The sequence below is a fragment of the Tenebrio molitor genome, chromosome Y (assembly GCF_963966145.1).
Source record: "Tenebrio molitor chromosome Y, icTenMoli1.1, whole genome shotgun sequence".
In the NCBI taxonomy this organism is placed as follows: Eukaryota; Metazoa; Arthropoda; class Insecta; order Coleoptera; family Tenebrionidae; genus Tenebrio; species Tenebrio molitor.
This window is the reverse complement of record NC_091056.1, coordinates 3,012,105-3,034,323: the sequence shown is the minus strand read 5'-3', so window position 1 is coordinate 3,034,323 and position 22,219 is coordinate 3,012,105. Positions and strand designations below refer to the sequence as shown.

General features: G+C 42.7%; 1 protein-coding gene across 6 annotated transcripts in view; it reads left to right on the top strand.

Moving 5' to 3' along the window:
- The first annotated feature begins 278 nt into the window (after positions 1–278).
- The window catches only part of LOC138140542 (uncharacterized), a 305,855-nt gene continuing 283,914 nt past the window's right edge, over positions 279–22,219 (top strand). The window contains exons 1-7 of one of the 6 annotated variants that reach the window (XR_011162590.1): positions 279–568; positions 628–3,044; positions 3,094–4,112; positions 4,162–12,381; positions 12,430–15,777; positions 15,915–16,264; positions 16,351–19,273. Coding sequence is in view for 1 of the 6 variants with exons in the window: in XM_069061629.1 (XP_068917730.1) it covers positions 15,678–15,777; positions 15,958–16,264; positions 16,351–16,414 (471 nt within the window). In the remaining 5 variants the exon portion in view is untranslated. Of the gene's footprint in view, positions 569–627; positions 3,045–3,093; positions 4,113–4,161; positions 15,778–15,914; positions 16,265–16,350; positions 19,274–22,219 lie in introns of those variants that run through there. The other 5 variants (XR_011162589.1, XR_011162588.1, XM_069061629.1 and 2 more) reach the window with 5 other exon arrangements.

The following is a 22,219-nucleotide window of genomic DNA, read 5'->3' as shown; positions in this document are numbered from 1 at the left end:
AATAGCAATCTATATTTATTTGTCATCATTTTGTCTTTAACTGTCAACATGACAGTATAAAAATTTTAACCCCTTACATTAAAAAAAATTGTTGAAAATTAAAAAAATATGTTTATTATTTTCTTTATTAATGATTAATTTATTAACTATATTACAATTCAGAATAAGTGGCATCGCGGTAGGCATTGGAAATTCAAACTTACGTTGGCAGCAAGACCCTTCCTAATAATACCCTAGTTTAGACGCTGTTGGTATCCCTCGATTTTAATTTGGCCTTGACCAGCATTGACATTATCATTGGAGTTGGAATCGTTTTGTGTTTATTTTCTTGTTAATAGTATTTGGAATTTCTTTGTTATATTTACGACAAGTGTAAAAAAGAAACTGTTTTTTGATGATATATTTGGGTTTATATAAATTGCAGGTGTTTGATTTTTTGAGAATGGAACACGCGTTGTCCCATTTAACATTGAGAGAACGTGAAGCTGTGTGTCGCTGCTACGATGAATTTCTCAAAGATTCAAGTCATGGTTCTGCAAGTATTGAGCGTGTGGCTCTAGATTTCCAGGTAGATCTTTAAATGATTAAAAGTGATTATTATTGTTACAAATGTTGCAACTATTTTAGATATCTGTCAGAACGGTAAGGAGGATACTTTCCAAAAAACATGAACAGCAGTCCTTAGAACCCAAGTGTAGTAGTGGGAGAAAGGCAGTCCAGTATGATTATGGTTTTAAGAAAGCTTTGAATGATTTCATCTTTGTCAAGTTTAAAAGCAATGAATACATCAATGTCCAAATCATTTTTTAATATGCTAAAGAACACTTGGATTTCAGTCACAGTAAGACATCTCTGTACAGAATCATCAAGAAAATTGGATACAAATTTAAGAAAGTTAATAGGAGAACCATAATGATTGAAAAGCAACAAAATATTCTCAGTCGAGTACGTTTTTGTGGGAAATATATGGAGTTTATGAAGCAAGACGTTAAATTTGTGTTTCTGGACGAAACTTGGGTACTAGAGGTACTAGAAAGCACTTGCAAAGGGGTTCCATCAGTTTTCAACAGTGAAGGTAGAAGATATACCATCCTTAATGCTGGAAGCGAGGATGGGTTTTTACCAGGATGTGATCTTATAATGGACAGTAAGGTGAATGATAGAGATTATCATAAAACAATGAATGGCGAGCTTTTTAAAAAGTGGGTTGTTGAAAATTTGATCCCTGCTGTGAGATTAATACATTCAAAATGCGTTGTGATCATGGATAATGCTCCATACCACTCCCTTCGTCTTGAGAGTCCTCCAACTAGTGCTTCACGTAAAGAAATAATAAAGCAATGGTTGACTGAACATGATATGCCATTTGAAGACAATTTTACAAAAAAAACAACTTCTAAATTTAGTCAGGCCGTTTGTAAACAATTCAAGGTTCAGAAGATACGAAATTGACGAATTATTACAAGCAGAAGGTCACGAAGTGCTGCGTCTACCGCCTTATAACTGTCAGTGCAACCCAATAGAACTAGCATGGGGTTTTTGCAAAACATATTATAATCAGAGAATTCAAGCAAGATTAGGAATGAAACACAGAATTGTAGAAATATGGCGAGAAGCACTTGAAAAATGCATACAAGGAAAATGGGTTAATTTTATTAGGCATAGTGAAAAGGAAGTTAGGTACCAGTGACTTTCAAAAATTTATGGGTGTCCGAGACGTTACTGATATTCCACCATTTATAATTAATACCAGTTCAGACATGTCTGATTCAGAAGATGATTTTGGATTGATTGAGGATGAATCAGGTTCAGAATCAAATGAAGAAGAAATCATTGTTATGGTTGTTGATGATTTAGAATGAAGAAAATGTGTTACTCTGTGTGGTTCATTAACTTTCATTGTAATTTTAACATTGAAATTTTCAAAAAGCTGACTGGAAAAAATTTCAAAATGAAGTAGAACAAACCGTTCGTTGGATCCCACCAACCCGCAAAAATTATCAAATATTCGTAGGAGCGATTAAAAATGCCGCTACAAAGTTCTTTCCAAGAGGACTCCGGAAAGAATATACCACATGTTGATCCAGTACTGTAGCGTTACAAAACGCCACAATGGCGATTGGCCGGAGTAGGAGGCCAAGAGGTCCTACTTATGCTTGCGGGACTAATAGATCGCAGTTCGAAGACCCGGAACTAGCAGATAACGCACGGCATTTGGTAACGCGACGCGCCCACCCTGCCTTCAAGTTTTTTGCGTCGCTCATTCCGGAAGCGGAAAGCTTCATTTGTAGAGTCTTGGTGCCAGTTAAGTATCGTCGTTCGCAGGTGGTCCGTTTTGTGAGGACACGTCGGGATCACGCGGTGATGCCGCGCCTGGTGTCGTAAGCGTAGTCGTATCCCGGCGAGTCCTAAGCGCATCGGGACCATCTGCGGATATCATTTTGGAAGCACCAGTTATCGTAATTGACCTGCGAGTTACGGCAATTAACATCAGGATAGACGTGCACGACTTACCGACACGTTACCGTCCAAATCCTGAAATCTCCGCTCGGCATAATTTCGAGGTAAACAAACCGACGCCATGACGGTCCACCTGTCATGACACGCGCACGTGTAGTACCACCGGAAATGCACATTTTTGATTGCGCAGTACCACGCAAGCGCAGCACGCCTTGTAGCACAACTGAATAAGGTCGAGAATCGCGCGCGTGACGATTTTCGCGATTTATGGGACTGCGGTGCCGAGATTAAAAATGCGGAAGTCGGACACTTCGTCGAGAGCCGTCGAAGCGACGCCAGCGAAGCGCCTTTTAGAGTTCGTGGTCGAGTGACCCCTCGCCTTGTAGAGGTAATTATCGTTCAATTTTGAATTCATTTCACTAAGACCATGTATTAGGGGTGGTTCGATCCAGTTTAGAGTCAATCCCGTTTGGATAAATCGATCCAGTACCGTAGCGCAACTTTAAGAGTACCGAAAATTTTTGAGTAAAGGAGTGCCGGAAGGACTTCGATTTAGCATCAAGAACCCCCTTTTTCGCTGAAAGGTAATTACCGAATCTTCCGATTTTCACAACACTAACGACAATTCGTTAGGGGTCGTTCCCTAGGGTGATTCGTCGCCGCATCGTCGTTAGGGTGGTCGAGAGCCACATCGTTCGCAGAGGCGATCGCTTTTTTGGGAACATCGTTCGTTAAGGGCTATCGTTTGCAAGAGTTATCGTTCAGCATCGTTTCGTTTCCGGCCAAGAAATATCGAAAAACGTCAAGGTCACGCTGTGACGCCATCATGTAGGAATCGTATCGTACCGCAAGCCGAAAGGACGCTATTCGAGGAGACAACATATCCGGCATAAGATAAGTCGCCATATTTTTATTGCGGATTTGCGAAAAATCAAAGAACGCCTCGAATTTCCCGCTTCTCACGTTAACAATTTTTGTATGGTTAGGACTTTTTAGAAACTAAGCAAATGTTAGGAATTATTTTGTAAGAACTTTTTCATTCAATTTTCATTCAACGTCAAATTATCGTAATTGACCTGCGAGTTACGGCAATTAACATCAGGATAGACGTGCACGACTTACCGACACGTTACCGTCCAAAACCTGAAATCTCCGCTCGGCATAATTTCGAGGTAAACAAACCGACGCCATGACGGTCCACCTGTCATGACACGCGCACGTGTAGTACCACCGGAAATGCACATTTTTGATTGCGCAGTACCACGCAAGCGCAGCACGCCTTGTAGCACAACTGAATAAGGTCGAGAATCGCGCGCGTGACGATTTTCGCGATTTATGGGACTGCGGTGCCGAAATTAAAAATGCGGAAGTCGGACACTTCGTCGAGAGCCGTCGAAGCGACGCCAGCGAAGCGCCTTTTAGAGTTCGTGGTCGAGTGACCCCTCGCCTTGTAGAGGTAATTATCGTTCAATTTTGAATTCATTTCACTAAGACCATGTATTAGGGGTGGTTCGATCCAGTTTAGAGTCAATCCCGTTTGGATAAATCGATCCAGTACCGTAGCGCAACTTTAAGAGTACCGAAAATTTTTGAGTAAAGGAGTGCCGGAAGGACTTCGATTTAGCATCAAGAACCCCCTTTTTCGCTGAAAGGTAATTACCGAATCTTCCGATTTTCACAACACTAACGACAATTCGTTAGGGGTCGTTCCCTAGGGTGATTCGTCGCCGCATCGTCGTTAGGGTGGTCGAGAGCCACATCGTTCGCAGAGGCGATCGCTTTTTTGGGAACATCGTTCGTTAAGGGCTATCGTTTGCAAGAGTTATCGTTCAGCATCGTTTCGTTTCCGGCCAAGAAATATCGAAAAACGTCAAGGTCACGCTGTGACGCCATCATGTAGGAATCGTATCGTACCGCAAGCCGAAAGGACGCTATTCGAGGAGACAACATATCCGGCATAAGATAAGTCGCCATATTTTTATTGCGGATTTGCGAAAAATCAAAGAACGCCTCGAATTTCCCGCTTCTCACGTTAACAATTTTTGTATGGTTAGGACTTTTTAGAAACTAAGCAAATGTTAGGAATTATTTTGTAAGAACTTTTTCATTCAATTTTCATTCAACGTCAAATTATCGTAATTGACCTGCGAGTTACGGCAATTAACATCAGGATAGACGTGCACGACTTACCGACACGTTACCGTCCAAAACCTGAAATCTCCGCTCGGCATAATTTCGAGGTAAACAAACCGACGCCATGACGGTCCACCTGTCATGACACGCGCACGTGTAGTACCACCGGAAATGCACATTTTTGATTGCGCAGTACCACGCAAGCGCAGCACGCCTTGTAGCACAACTGAATAAGGTCGAGAATCGCGCGCGTGACGATTTTCGCGATTTATGGGACTGCGGTGCCGAAATTAAAAATGCGGAAGTCGGACACTTCGTCGAGAGCCGTCGAAGCGACGCCAGCGAAGCGCCTTTTAGAGTTCGTGGTCGAGTGACCCCTCGCCTTGTAGAGGTAATTATCGTTCAATTTTGAATTCATTTCACTAAGACCATGTATTAGGGGTGGTTCGATCCAGTTTAGAGTCAATCCCGTTTGGATAAATCGATCCAGTACCGTAGCGCAACTTTAAGAGTACCGAAAATTTTTGAGTAAAGGAGTGCCGGAAGGACTTCGATTTAGCATCAAGAACCCCCTTTTTCGCTGAAAGGTAATTACCGAATCTTCCGATTTTCACAACACTAACGACAATTCGTTAGGGGTCGTTCCCTAGGGTGATTCGTCGCCGCATCGTCGTTAGGGTGGTCGAGAGCCACATCGTTCGCAGAGGCGATCGCTTTTTTGGGAACATCGTTCGTTAAGGGCTATCGTTTGCAAGAGTTATCGTTCAGCATCGTTTCGTTTCCGGCCAAGAAATATCGAAAAACGTCAAGGTCACGCTGTGACGCCATCATGTAGGAATCGTATCGTACCGCAAGCCGAAAGGACGCTATTCGAGGAGACAACATATCCGGCATAAGATAAGTCGCCATATTTTTATTGCGGATTTGCGAAAAATCAAAGAACGCCTCGAATTTCCCGCTTCTCACGTTAACAATTTTTGTATGGTTAGGACTTTTTAGAAACTAAGCAAATGTTAGGAATTATTTTGTAAGAACTTTTTCATTCAATTTTCATTCAACGTCAAATTAGAGAAACTTCAGTCAAATTTCACGTTTCGGAACTTCACCGATTTTAAACTTTCCTATCAGGATCAATTTTTATTTTTTGTCAAGGTGACACCCCAATCTTGACCTTGGGTTTCAAAAAATTTAATTTCAATTATTAGCTCGATCAGAAGGAAGTCTAAGTTCGGGGGGTTTCCCATCAAGAATCAAAACATCTTTTATTTCGTCGAAGAATATCATGTTTAGTTTAAGATTCGGTCACATGTGAAGGAAAAGCTTTTCTGGTTACGACCAAGGTTAATTATTAAGGCCATCTGAAAGTACTGGTTCCACATTTTCCATTTTTCACACAATAGTTACAAGCGAACCATTGTCGCATTCGTGCGAACCAGTACAGAATCATTGAAATTTGCTCTGTGAAAAATCTTGGAGTGACCACTGAATAAATTAATTTTATTATTAACGTTCAAAACGAATTTGCTTTCCACTACCTTCGACGAGTAGGAACTGAGCACTTGTCCCGGCAGCTGGACAAGCAACAACCAGCTCAAGACAATAGCTGCCTGGCGCCCATTTTTTAAAATCCGAACCCACGCCCTCTGCCCCGAAAAACCCCCTGAGAGCCCGGAGCTGTCACTGGCCAACTTTTGGTCACACAAATTTTGGCGCCCAACGTGGGGCTCGATTTTTCGATTTTTTGGAGCAACCACAAATTTTCGTTTATCGTTCATTTTCATTTTCGCGAAATTTGTAAACCAAATTGAGGCTCAGTCACTTTTTTCAATTTTCGAATCGGAGCAAAGGGAGTTGGTAAAGGTTTATTGAAAGTTTGCATTTTTTTATTGTGTGTTAATGAGAAGCAGAAATTTAGCGGCGAATTTATTGTTTGAGTAGCGGTCTTATCTTGTACCCTCGACGACAAAAACCTTTTCTCGGAATCGACTATCGTGTTACGCGCTGTTTTTTTGGTAGTGTTTTGACCGGCGTTTTTATTGCGTTACCGACCCGTGAAATCGCGGTGAGTCTTCGTCAAAATGGACGAACAATTCAAGGTCAGGCATTTACTAGCAGACGAGCTGACGTATGAATTGCGTATACGCGGCATCACGACTAGCCGAAACCAGGACGATAAGAGGAAATTGTTAGGGAGAGCTCTGTCCAAAGAACTAGGTCGACCGGACGAATACTTTCTGTCACTTCATGACGCAGAGTATGACCACGACACCGAGGTCCAAGCCATTGAGGACACCCTTGAGAGCATACGCACGATTTTGACAGAATTTGAAGGAACGGCGGAAGACATGATCTTCAAGCGGTTGAAGACCCGTCTAACGCACCTTTCATTTCGAATTCGGCGAATGAGACGCGAGCGAGATGCGGAGTACAGAAATGAGGCGTACGCGACATGTTTATTGCTCGAAGCTGATCTTCACGACAAGGCAGCAGAAGCGAGCCCGGTCACGGTGGAAGCGCCACCAGTCGTCGCGACTACTCCCATTTACGTGCACCCTCACGCGAGATCCCCGGAACCGAAACTAGTGCCAATTCACACATGGGGCGTATCTTTCAACGGGGAGGAAAAAGGAATGACGGTGAACCAGTTCTTGGAACGGGTAGAGGAACTGTCGGTAGCGCGAAACGCGACCAACAGGGACCTTTTTAACGCGGCCATTGATCTCTTTAGCGGCAAAGCGCTGATTTGGTATCGTTCTGTTCGGAGCAGATTGAGCGATTGGGACGAAGTGGTTCAGTTGTTGAAACAGGAATTTCTTCCACCGGATTTCGATGATTTGTTGTGGGACGAAATCAAGGGCAGGCTTCAAGGCAAAAGCGAGTCGATAACCATTTACGTTGCGGTTATGGAGACGCTTTTTGCTAGACTTAGTCGACCACCGGCGGAGATAACCAAGGTAAAGACGATTCGGAGGAATTTGCTTCCATGTTACCTCAACCAGCTTAGCATCACCGAAGTTGTCACCGTACCGGAGTTGATTAAGTTGTGCAAAAAAGTGGAGGAGTTATCGGCTTTGCGGCAGAAACATCGCGCTGCACCCAAGTCATCTTGCGTGTTGGAGCCAGAGTTGGCATATGTTCGGGCGAGCGAACCCGCGAAAGCGAGTCCACGCGCCATCATCGTGAAGGAACCTTCAGGCAATTCAGCCAGACGGAGTGAACCCGCGAGTTCGTCCTCCAGGTCGTTCAAATGCTGGAATTGTCAACAGCCGAATCATTCGTTCATGAACTGTCGACTGAAACGAAAACAGTTTTGCTACCGTTGTGGGGAGCCAGACGTCACCGTGGCGACCTGCAGAAAGTGTAATCCGTCGGGAAACGCGCAGTAGGGACGCGGCAGACTTGCGGCCGTGCTACGTTCCTAAAACATCCCAAGGCCGATGTAAACGCATCGATCATCGCGAAACGTACGGATACCCAGTGGAACGCTTGGTTAGACGAAGTCAAAGAGTTTTGCAAGCCTTCTCGGGCAAATTCCGCTTCCATTTTCGTCAGCAAAACCAATGACAATAGGCCATTTGTCAGACTGCGTCTAAACAATCGGGAAACTGAAGGACTCGTGGATTCCGGTTCGAATTGCACTATAGTTGGTGGAAAAGGCGCCGATTTAATTCATTTTCGCGCAGGCGGAAAAACTTTCCCATCTCGGCTAAAAACTATCAGAACTGCCGACGGAAAACAACATCCGGTAACCAAAGCTATCGAACTCGAAGCAGTGTTAGACTCGTCGAGACGGCGAATTCGTGTCTACTACGTGCCAGATCTTCAGCATAGCGTCATATTAGGGTGCGACTTTTGTAGATTGTTCGGACTCAAGATAGATTTCGCGAGTCACAAAATTGAAGTTGCGTCGGATATCGTGAGAGTACCAGAATGTGACGCGGTGACGGAGTGTGGCGCGGATCGGCATGAGATCATCGAGATCATCCGGAAAAATTTAGATTTGTTGAGCAATAACGGAAAGTTAGGGAGGACACACAAAATGACAGTCACAATCGACACGGGAGACGCATTGCCGATCAAACAACGTCCGTATTGGTGGTCTCCGTACATGCTTGCGGAAGTCAACAAAGAAATTGACCGCATGCTCGAGAACAATGTCATATCGCCTTCTGACAGTCCGTGGTCTTCTCCAATTTTGTTAGTGAAGAAATCTTCCGGTGAATACCGACTTTGCTTTGACGGTCGCAGGCTCAATGCCGTGACAAAACGTGACAGTTACCCATTACCGCGTGTCGACAGGATTCTCAGCATGTTGCGAGGAGCAAAGTACATCAGTTCGATCGATCTCAAGAACGCTTTTTGGCAAATCCCGTTAGATTCAGAGTCGAGACCGAAGACAGCTTTTGCGATTCCCGGCAGAGGTCTTTTTCATTTCAACGTATTACCGTTCGGACTGACAAACGCAGCCCAGAGGCAGCAGTGTCTCATGGACAGGATTTTCGGACCTGAACTAGAACCTTACGTCTTTGTTTACCTGGACGATCTAATCATTATCGCTCCGACATTCGAGAAACACGTACAAGTTTTGAGGGAGGTGATACGACGTCTTCGAGACGCGAAACTCACCGTGAATGCGAAAAAATGTCAACTTTTCCGCTCAAATTTGAAATATTTGGGTTTCATTGTCGATGAACATGGTCTAGGTACCGATCCAGACAAAGTAGCGGCCATGGTGAGCTATCCAGTCCCGAAGACTAGTACCGAAATCAAACGTTTCGTAGGCATGTGTTCTTGGTATAGGCGTTTCATCCCTCATTTTTCGACCCTCATGTCCCGATAAACGCGTTACTTACCGGAAAGCGAAAGCGACAGAAAACGGAGTGGACTCCTGAAGCTCAGGAAGCTTTTCAGAAAATCAAGGATGCACTTGTTTCAGCACCCGTATTGTCAAGTCCTGATTTCTCGAAACCTTTCGTGATCCAAACTGACGCTTCAGACACCGGTCTAGGAGCAGTTTTAACGCAAGATTTAGACGGAGATGAGAGAGTGATCGCTTATGCCAGTCGTTCGCTAACAAAAGCCGAGCGAAATTATAGCGTTACGGAACGAGAATGTTTAGCCGTTTTGTTCGCGTTGGAAAAGTTCAGACCTTACGTGGAGGGCACCCATTTCACGATCGTGACGGACCATTATTCATTGCTCTGGTTAAACCGAATGAAGGATCCAGCAGGCAAATTAGCACGATGGAGTGTCAAGCTCAATCAGTTTTCGTTCGATTTGGTCCATCGTAAGGGCAAACTCAATGTAGTACCGGACGCACTATCGAGACTACCTGCAGAAACCGCTGCGGTAGACATTGACAGCTTTCTCGGCGTAAACTTGAATGATTTGGACGAGTCGTACACGCGACTTCGCGACAGCATTATCGCCAATCCTCAAAGAAATCCATCATGGAAAGTCGAGAACGGTTTCGTGTATCGATTCGTACCGAACAAAATTGTATTACCCGGCAACGTCCCGGAGTGGAAGCTTTTAGTACCGCGGAATCAAAGAACAAAAATTTTAGAATCGTGTCATGATGCACCGACATCAGCTCATTTCGGGTACTACAAGACACTTTCGAGGTTATCCATCAATCACTTTTGGCCGAAAATGCGTCGTTCAGTCATTCGTTACGTTCGAAGCTGCAAGGTTTGCAATGAGCAAAAAGCACCGAACACCGCTCGCGCAGGGCTTATGGGAAAAGAAAAAAAGGTTCAGTTTCCGTGGCAAATGATTTCAGTTGATTTGATTGGTCCATTACCGACGTCCACGAAAGGATATTCGTATCTCTTAGTGATCGTAGATTGGTTCACGAAGTACGTTGTACTATTTCCGTTACGAAAAGCTACGAGCGCAAAAGTTACAGAATGTATCGAGAACGGAATTTTTCTTGTGTACGGTGTACCGCAATTCATTTTGGTCGACAACGGCAAGCAGTTTGTCGGAAACGAATTCGTAAAGACTTGCGAGAACTACAAAGTCCAAAAGATCTGGTTCACAGCCAAGTATCACCCTCAGAGCAACCCTGTGGAGCGATACAATCGCACAGTTGGCACTGCCATACGGAGTTACGTCAAAGGCGCTCACAAAAAGTGGGATGCCGAGGTGGCAAAGATCGGGTACGCGATTCGCACAGCGGTCAACGAAGTAACCGGGTTCAGTCCAGCATTTCTCAATTTTGGTAGGGTAGTACCCTGTACCGGCGAATTTTACGGCAAAGTAGCGGAAAATCCGGAAACTTTGACGACAGCTGATCGCGAAAATCACGCGAAAAATTTAGAGCACCTCAAGACCATCTTGCAGGATGTAACCCAGCACCTTCACAAAGCGCACGAACGCAACGAACGCTCGTACAATCTTCGGAAGCGCGACGCTGAATTTTTTGTAGGCGACAAAGTTTGGAAACGCAACAAAGTACTTTCCAGCGCTGCGAAAGACTTTGCGCAAAAATTAGCGCCACGCTACGTGCTGTGCACGATAACGAGAAAACTATCGAAACTCGCGTACGCTCTCGAAGATGAGAACCGCGCAGATTTAGGTGTTTGGCACATGAAGGATTTGAAAGAATTCAGAGGATCTCTGGCAGAAGCCGAAGAACCGTAGCGAGCTTTGCATTTCACTGTTTCGTACCGTTCAATTTTTCGATTGATTTTTTTGTCCTCTTTTGGAATGTTGGCGACAGTAAAATTTTACCGTGGAGTTTGTTCAGGAAAAGTTTATTTTAAAAAAACCCCAATTATGACATTTAACCGGACTTGACTTACATCATACCGCAGTACTCAAGTACTAATCAACATTGAGATTCAGTTTTCGATCGTTTGATACGCGCAGATATCAACAAGCCATTTTGTGGCGGAACCCAAAACTTTTCCAGTGATCAAATTTTGACGTTTCTTTTTGTGAAGACTTCATCTTCGTTTTCTTTTTTTGTAAAAAGTAAAAGGCAACCGCGTTACCTTTTCTTTTTTCTTTTTGAGGAGGGGGGTAGTGTAGCGTTACAAAACGCCACAATGGCGATTGGCCGGAGTAGGAGGCCAAGAGGTCCTACTTATGCTCGCGGGACTAATAGATCGCAGTTCGAAGACCCGGAACTAGCAGATAACGCACGGCATTTGGTAACGCGACGCGCCCACCCTGCCTTCAAGTTTTTTGCGTCGCTCATTCCGGAAGCGGAAAGCTTCATTTGTAGAGTCTTGGTGCCAGTTAAGTATCGTCGTTCGCAGGTGGTCCGTTTTGTGAGGACACGTCGGGATCACGCGGTGATGCCGCGCCTGGTGTCGTAAGCGTAGTCGTATCCCGGCGAGTCCTAAGCGCATCGGGACCATCTGCGGATATCATTTTGGAAGCACCAGTTATCGTAATTGACCTGCGAGTTACGGCAATTAACATCAGGATAGACGTGCACGACTTACCGACACATTACCGTCCAAAACCTGAAATCTCCGCTCGGCATAATTTCGAGGTAAACAAACCGACGCCATGACGGTCCACCTGTCATGACACGCGCACGTGTAGTACCACCGGAAATGCACATTTTTGATTGCGCAGTACCACGCAAGCGCAGCACGCCTTGTAGCACAACTGAATAAGGTCGAGAATCGCGCGCGTGACGATTTTCGCGATTTATGGGACTGCGGTGCCGAGATTAAAAATGCGGAAGTCGGACACTTCGTCGAGAGCCGTCGAAGCGACGCCAGCGAAGCGCCTTTTAGAGTTCGTGGTCGAGTGACCCCTCGCCTTGTAGAGGTAATTATCGTTCAATTTTGAATTCATTTCACTAAGACCATGTATTAGGGGTGGTTCGATCCAGTTTAGAGTCAATCCCGTTTGGATAAATCGATCCAGTACCGTAGCGCAACTTTAAGAGTACCGAAAATTTTTGAGTAAAGGAGTGCCGGAAGGACTTCGATTTAGCACCAAGAACCCCCTTTTTCGCTGAAAGGTAATTACCGAATCTTCCGATTTTCACAACACTAACGACAATTCGTTAGGGGTCGTTCCCTAGGGTGATTCGTCGCCGCATCGTCGTTAGGGTGGTCGAGAGCCACATCGTTCGCAGAGGCGATCGTTGTTTTGGGAACATCGTTCGTTAAGGGCTATCGTTTGCAAGAGTTATCGTTCAGCATCGTTTCGTTTCCGGCCAAGAAATATCGAAAAACGTCAAGGTCACGCTGTGACGCCATCATGTAGGAATCGTATCGTACCGCAAGCCGAAAGGACGCTATTCGAGGAGACAACATATCCGGCATAAGATAAGTCGCCATATTTTTATTGCGGATTTGCGAAAAATCAAAGAACGCCTCGAATTTCCCGCTTCTCACGTTAACAATTTTTGTATGGTTAGGACTTTTTAGAAACTAAGCAAATGTTAGGAATTATTTTGTAAGAACTTTTTCATTCAATTTTCATTCAACGTCAAATTAGAGAAACTTCAGTCAAATTTCACGTTTCGGAACTTCACCGATTTTAAACTTTCCTATCAGGATCAATTTTTATTTTTTGTCAAGGTGTCACCCCAATCTTGACCTTGGGTTTCAAAAAATTTAATTTCAATTATTAGCTCGATCAGAAGGAAGTCTAAGTTCGGGGGGTTTCCCATCAAGAATCAAAACATCTTTTATTTCGTCGAAGAATATCATGTTTAGTTTAAGATTCGGTCACATGTGAAGGAAAAGCTTTTCTGGTTACGACCAAGGTTAATTATTAAGGCCATCTGAAAGTACTGGTTCCACATTTTCCATTTTTCACACAATAGTTACAAGCGAACCATTGTCGCATTCGTGCGAACCAGTACAGAATCATTGAAATTTGCTCTGTGAAAAATCTTGGAGTGACCACTGAATAAATTAATTTTATTATTAACGTTCAAAACGAATTTGCTTTCCACTACCTTCGACGAGTAGGAACTGAGCACTTGTCCCGGCAGCTGGACAAGCAACAACCAGCTCAAGACAATAGCTGCCTGGCGCCCATTTTTTAAAATCCGAACCCACGCCCTCTGCCCCGAAAAACCCCCTGAGAGCCCGGAGCTGTCACTGGCCAACTTTTGGTCACAGTACTACTAATAATATGTTTGACAAATATCAAAAAAGTCCAAATCTAGACACAGCGGATGAATTATTAAAATCACTGAATAATTCAAGAAAAGAAAAATGGAATGAACTTATGGAAAACATAAACTTCACTCATTCTAGTCGCAGTTGTTGGTGTTTAGTGAAACTGAAAACGAGAAACAACATTATACATAAACTCGCAGCCACAAGTTAGGGAGCGAATGTACACACTTTACGTGTCACAGGACTAGCTCTAGTGTATTCTACGGCAGAATATTGTTGCACTGTATGGAAGAACAGTGCACACGTGAGCAAAATAGATGCTCAATTGAATACCATACTTCGAATTAGGTATAACGGGTAAAATCTACTCCAATACCATGGCTACATGTTTTAGCGCACATTATTCCTTACGATATTAGAAGAAAATACGTCACAAAACGAATTTGGGATAAATTTCAAAATTCACCAAACATGTGCTCCGTAACACAAGACATGGAAAATTTACCACCCTATATATAGATTAAAACAGCATAAACCACTTTGAAAAGACGAATTTCTCATGCAACCATTTTTCAGATCTGATCATTGGAAAGCAGCCTGGCAAGACGTGGATATTTTCAATAAAAATCTAATTGAGGACCCTACAAAACAAGTTCCGGGATTTGAGCTAATTAATCTGGTGTAAATTAAATCGTTTTAGAACCGGCCATAATTTGCTGTTTCACTAAAACATTCGTGAAAACCCTTCTTGTGAATGCGGTGCAGAAAAAGAAACCATCCAACACATTGTGGAAGAATGTCCCCTTACTAAATTCCAGCAAGGTTTCTCCAAGCTCCATCTACTTACCGAAGACGCCTTAAATTGGCTACAACAAATTAAAAACATATAATTCCCCATTATTATTTTGTGAATTTCGAATTTTAATTGTATTTTTCTTCATACGATTATGTATAGGTATATGTATTAACTTTCATTAAAATTTGGTTGTGTAGTTGCTGAAATTACTAATAGTTTTTTTTTGTATGGTATTTCTTACATCTTTTTAATTTCAAAAGTTTGCTAAAACCTAGTTCTAAACATAGCACTTCAAATTTAGTTTATATATTCATAAAGACAGTAATTATAACCCCATAATATTTAACAGCCTTGCTGATTCATTTCGGGGGATAGGTAGATATAAGCCCTACTACAATGAATTCGTAAAACTTTTTTTATTTGTCTGTGGGTTAACTCTGCTGTGGGTCAACAAAACCATGTCAAAATAATGTGACGCATAACCTCAAAATAAAGTAATGACGGTTTCACATGTTTAGTAACTTTTTTGACATAACATAAAGCTCACTTTAGATAATCAACGCCTACCGCGGTGCCACTTATTCTGAATTATACTACAGTTAGTACCGAAAGGCATTGCTATTAGGTCAGTATCGTTTGGACTCGAAGAAATTATTAAACAACGGAATGAAATAACACAAACAGGATTTTTCTAAAGTAATTTTTTGTTCCTGTTTGATTATTGTTGAAAACGTTCAAATCATACTGATCTATTAGTACATAATGCCTTTCGGTACTAACTAGTTAGTAAATTAATCATTCATAAAGAAAATAATAAGATTTTTTTTTTATTTTCAACAATTTTTTTCTCAAGTTTTTTTAAATGTAAGGGATTAAATTTCTTTTACTGTCATGTTGACAGTTAAAAGACATATGAAAATGATGACGAATAAATATAGGTTCCTATTTAAAAAAATAGATGATCGCGTCATTACTTTGAAATTGAAATTAAAAATCGACCTGTTTTTGTTCCTTTTAAAAACTCAACAGTTTATGATTTATCGAATTGTTACGTTTCTTTGGCGCCTCACTGTATATCAAGATGAAGAATTTTGTTTAAAAATGTTCCAGAACGTTCTAGAACTTTTCCAAGCGGCACAAAGGAAGGTACCCAGGTACCCACAGCCGGATCGGCGAAAACACGGATCACAATGACCGAAATCGCGGAAAAAACGGGGATCCGGGGAAGAGAAGGAGGAGCTTGTCCCAGCAAACTGGGAAGAGCGGGAGGCGACAGCAACGACAACGGAGGTATTTGGACACCTTATTATAAAACACATGTTGACAGACTGGAAAAAGTACAATACAGGATTTTAAATTTATAAGATGGAAGCTTTCTTCACAAATTTCGTATAGCTATAGTTTAAGTCTGTGTTATCTCGGTCTAGCCACACTAGATGTAAGACGAAAATATTTTGCACTGTGGCCCAGATGAGCGCCAGGAAGGACGGGTCAGTGGTCTTCGCCTGCAAGACCAAGGAGCAGAAGGAGAAGCTGGAGCAGGAAATCCGCAAGAAGGGGGCAGTGACGGTAAGGGACATCCCAAGGATCAACCCCCACTGACCCTGACAGTGCCGAAGAGGTTGTGGCGGACGTCCACCAAAAGAACGATTGGTTGTACGGAGGACAGCCACTGGAAGAGTTCCGGAAGAGCTTCGCGTTCCTCACCAAGAGGGAGTGCCAGAACGACAGGCGGCACAACATGGTCTTCGCCGGGGAACCCAAAATCCACCACGAGGTAACGGAGAGGCAGGAGAGTCAGGTCGATGTCGATCTGACCCTCTGCTTCGTGACGGAAGAGATCCAGGTGAAGCAATGTTTCAGGTGCCATCGTTTCGGTCACATGGCGAGGGAGTATAAGAACAAGGAGCTGTACCTCAAGTGCTGATCCAAGTCTGCACGGCCAACCTCGCAGTGATAAGGGACCATTTGAATGTCCGCAAAGATGGAGTCATGAAAAAACATAATTACTTGCTGACTGCAGACTTGATCCAACATGGACTTCAGCAGGTAGTCCTTAATATTAACGACGCCCCCGCGAACCCGCTGAATGAGGAGAAAAAAAGGAACATTGTGAAAGAGGCCGTCTCCAGCCACTTTCCGGCACCCCAGACATCAACATCATACAGCGCGGTTGCTGCGAGACCCGCTTCCACAGCCATCGCACACCAACAGAAACCTCCTGCCGCACCGAAACATAAAGTGATGATCACACCAGCCGCAAACCGTCGAGGATCTTGATGTCAAAAACTCCAAGTAATTACGGCATCCGAGCAGACAACGTCGCATGTCTGAAATACAACGCCGTACTGGTTGAGTCAGTTCTGAAACTGGGCGACTCGAATCTATTAAAAGAACTGAAGCTCACCGCCAAGCCAGTCGACAACACTGGCGAAGAATGCAGATTATGGACGCACCAGATCACACCACCCAAAAGCAACTTCTGGCAGAATTGTGCAAAACAGAATCTTCCCGCGACGGTACCGGAACTGTTCACAAGGAAAATTCGGATGCAGAAACCGCGCAATGGGAGAGGGGAAAACGACACCACGAGCTGGATCGTAGAATTACACCCAGCGGCGCGAGCCCACTTCGTAACAACGGAGAGAATCTACACGACTTGGAGGTCGCACAATATTAGGGATTTCCTGCTTGTCTCTAGATGCTTCAAGTGCCTGAGATTTGGGCACATCGCAAAATTCTGTAACTCCCCAAGGCAATGCGGATTCTGCGCCAGCACGGACCACGAGAGCCGCGACTACGAGGACAGAGAGGACAAGAGGGCGCATAAATGTGCAAACTGCACGAGAAGCGGAATAAAGGAAGCCAATCATCACACAGCGGAGAACATCTGTCCTATCTATCAACATCGTCTTCAAGAAGCTATAAACTCTACGAATTACGAAGTTGACGGATAGAGAAATCAATGTAGTACAAATCAACCTACAAAAATCACGTACGGCAACAAGTGAACTATTAGGACAGATGATAACTAACAACATTTCGCTGGCTCTGGTGCAAGAGCCCTACGTGTGCAAAGTGACAAACGCATACAAAATCCTCGGTCTCAACGGCATACAATGTACGAGTATGGCACGGAAAGAATCGAAGCTCCTGTCAACAATTTTGTACAACAGCGACCACATCCGCCCGCTGTTCGTACCCCAATTGTCTACGAGCAACATGGTGGTCATATCAGCAAAAGTCCGTACAACACAAGTGTGCTTCGTAAGCGTCTATTTGCCACCGTACTCGGACCTCCTAGCAGAACTGCTGGCACTCCAAAGGGTCATGCTAGCCACGGCGGAGCACAAAACTGTTGTAGAAGGGGACTTTAACGTCCGCTCGACGCTGTGATCATCGGGACGACAGCAGAGCCCCGACACTAGAAGAATTCATCGCCAGCAACAATCTAGCAATAATAAACAGGCCCGGAACTACCCCGAACTTCAGGTCTCCAAATGGATGCAGCTTTAGCGCCATCGACGATATAAGCAAGTGGACGGTTGCTGAGGACGTCGTGAGTTCCGATCATAACGCTATTAGATTCACGGTGTACACGAACCCGAACAGACAAGAGGTGCAAACGAACGCCGCCGACTTCATCGTCGATTGTAGCCATATCCTGCCCGAGGACATTGAGGAGGAAACGAGCGAGTAGAGCACAGATTTTGAGCGCAACTACCCAAATCTTAACACGCCGGCACAAATTGACGCAGCTATTGAGTCTGTCCAAGGCGGAATCAAAACCCGCATCATAAGAAAGGGGGCTAGGAGGCGCAAATACCGCGGCAGACCCGAATGGTAGACCGACGAGGTTGAAAGATTCCGCAAGGTCTATTTGAAAAAAAAAAGATCTCTTACCAAAACCGTCACAAAGAATACTCGATCCAGCTACACAGCGAGATGACTGCGGCCAAAGTCAGATTCATCGGCAAACTTTAGACCACAAGGAAAAAAGACTGCGACAAATTTGTGGAGAATGACCTGAAAGAAAACCCGTGGGGCGTTGTCTACAAGGCTAGGTGGCAGCTAGCAAGTTCCACGAGGCGAGAGTCCTGAGCTGCTTCACCAGGGACGATGACACGATCACGCTCACACAGGAACAAACTATGAGTCACATACTCCACGCTCTACTACCGGATGACAACCCAGAAACGAACAACTATGAACAAAGACAGGAGCAACAAGAATACAAAGGAATTGTCCCGCGCAATACCAGAGGCGACAAGTTCCAAGGGGTAGAACTGGACGCGATTATCAAAGCGCTCAACACTAACAAGGCGCCGGGAGGCGATGCGATCAAGGGAAATATTGTCAAACTGGCGCACAAATGGGTTGGCTCGGCGTTGCTAAGAATTTACAATGCCTGCTGGAGGTGGGATTCTTTCCACGTGCATGGAAAACTGGCAAACTTGTCATTTTGCTAAAGGACCCAACGCAAGACTTCGGCAACCTAAAGAACTACCGTCCCATTGTGCTTCTCCCTGCATACGGAAAAACTAATGAAGAACGCGCTAACTCAGGCCATTACGCCAATGCACGTGGAGGCGCAATTTGGATTCACTCCTGGATGGTCCACGATAAGAGTGGCCAGATCATAGGAAATTAATTCTTACATACTCGTCAACACCATTTGTTTTATTATTTACTCGTAATATTTTATATAACTTTATAATCAAAAGCAAATAATATATGCACTTGGATCAAAGGTGATTATATACAAAATAAAAATTTACAAAAATTATTATTTGTATATATTTTATACTTTACTATGTCTTCCACTACTTCCTTTACATCCGTCATATAGGTACCTACATTATTTTTCTGTCCAATTCTTTTTTCCACATTTTCAGATGTGTCTCCAAATTACCAGTCCTTTTTCCCCTTTATTTTTAGGCCTCGGTGAGTGACTTGGCAAGTATGATTCTTAAAAGAATTTTGGACAGCAAGAAGCAATTTAAGGAATGTCCAAAAGCTTTGAAGATTTTCGCATGTACCCTATTTTTTCTTTCGCCAAAGGCTTATGAGTATGTGAGGGATAATTTAATACTGTGTCTGCCTAATCCAAGTACCATAAGATCATGGTACCAAAATGTCAATGGTAGCCCAGGAATCTCGACATTAGCACACGAAACTATTCGACAAAAAGTAAAAGAGACCGAAAAAAGAAAAAAAGTATTTTGCGGAATACAAATGAATGACATGACAATCAAACAGGGACTACAGTGGGACGGAAAGAAAGTAATCGGCTACGTTGACTTCGGAGAACAAGAAGTTACAAGTAACGACGAAAATGGAGAGGAAGGTCCAGAGGAATTTTTAGAAGAGGCAAAAAATGCTTGCGTTGTAATGTGTACGTGTATCAATGGTCATTGGAAAATACCGATTTCTTATTATTTAATTGCTGGCATGAAAGCAAAAGAACGCGTAGAGGTAATGAAGAATGTTTTAATTGCTTTACATGAGACTGGTTTGGAAGTAATTTCTTTTACCTTTGATGGAACGTCTACGAATTTTTAAAATTTTTCAATGATCTAGGTGCAAGAGTCTCAAACTTAAAAAATCTTCAAAATTATTGTTTCTACTGCGGTGTCACAATGAGCATTTTGTGACACCGAAAACAGTTTCACAAAGATCAATTTTATAGCATCGTTTCTAGTGATAATTGAATTTGGGATTGGTATTGAAAGTAAATTTCAGTGTTAAATGTGATGTCATTTGAACCTGAATCCATGTTTTGGATCAAAGTAAACTATTAAGTGGGTAGATTATTATTGCAACAACATCTGCATTTAAAATTTAATTTTCAATAAAATGACATTGCCGTCAATACCAACCTAATTCTATTAAAATAAAAGTCACTAGATAATAATTTTATATTTAAAACATTAAATTAATGAAGCCGAAGTAGAAAAAATAGGATGTTACACTCGTTGCACAAGACATGTTGTCGAACTCGCTCTTTCAGAAACCCTCTCGTTCGACAATGGACTGTCTTGTGCAACTCGTATAACAATATACTATTTTGAATCCCGCCAATGAAAAACCAATTTTCATAGTTCCGGATGCATGCCATATGGTCAAATTAGTCAGAACTTGTTGGGGAACTTAGAAATGTCTTTTGTTAGATGATAATTCAGTTATTGATTGGAATTTCTTGTTCATTTGGTTCAATATCAAGAAACCCATGATCCGCATCTTGCAAACAAATTGAGGCGTAGACATTTAAATTGGGAAAATGAAAAAATGAATGTTTCTGTACCTGGGCAAACTATGAGCGAAAGTGTTGCAACTGCTTTACATTATTTGCGCGAGACTCTGGGCCTGGCACAGTTTCAGCACAGTGAAGGGACCAAAGAATTCTGTCGTAATTTCAATTATACTCGTATCTTTGATATTTTGAACTCAAGAAACAAATTTTGCAAAAATCCACAAAAAGCTCCCATAAATGCAAACAATTTAGATATTATAAAACAACGCATACAGGAATTAGAAAAATACACACCGCACAACAGTTATCGCATCACGTTGTTTCTTAAGTATATTGCAAATGGTCTGTAACCTTTTGGTATAAATAGACTAAATTTAATCTTTAAGAAGATTTCAACCCTATATTGAAATAATGATAATTGATTTTTGCACTGCTTGTGTTAATTTTTGTTGACTGTATGCAAGACATTGCAGACCCATCTCGTTTACCACAATACTTTAGAGCGAATTAATCAATGACTGTAACTCCTTATGTTGATATGTGCAATATGGATTTTATACAATTCCATTCTCGGAAAGATAACACAGAAAAAAAATTAAGTGGAAATTCAAATTGTACATGTATAAATATACCTATGTTATGCGGTAATTGTTGTGGGGAGTGTATATTTGCTCTTTGAAAATTTCGGAATCCACGCCAGTTTTAACGTCATCTCTGAAGACAGGATTCTTCGGATTCATTGTAGGTCTTCGAAGCGCTGTTGATATTTTTCAATACTGGTGCAATCCTGACATTGGATTTGAATATTTGTTGACGTATAAATTGTCACAAGATCATTTCGAGTTGTTTTTCTCTGCTGCCAGGAGTAGGAACGGGAATAACAACAATCCAACTGCTATGCAGTTTATTTCAGCGATGAAAAAACTACTAAGGGTACGTTTATGTTGGAGCTACGATGAGCGATAAAAGCGGCGACAAGAGCGAACTCCCATGATTTTCAAATGGCAATTCGCTCTTATCGCCGCTTTTATGGCTCATCGCAGCTCCAACATAAACGTTCCCTAACACATGCGCAAGTGGGAGGATCAAGAAATGCGAATTGTTTAGCTCAAGATACCACGAATTTTTTGCAAAGCGAAATAAAATGCAATAACAGTGGATCAGAAAATCTAAGCTTGATAGAAATCAATACTTTTTCTCATCCGTAAACGACAAGTGACTTCAGGAGAAAAGAGACAACTTTTTAATCGACAGCGCTTTTGAAAATCTACATGAAGTTTACATTGATGACGTCATTGCTTACATTGCTGGGTTCATCGTAAAAAAAATTATAAACAAAATTACATGCGGCACATGCAGAGAACAATTGTACTTTGAAAGTAGCCTCCCGAATTTACAAAATTTGAAATTGAAATTAAAAATCAACCTGTTTTTGTTCTTTTTTCAAAACTCAACAGTTTATGATTTATCGAATTGTTG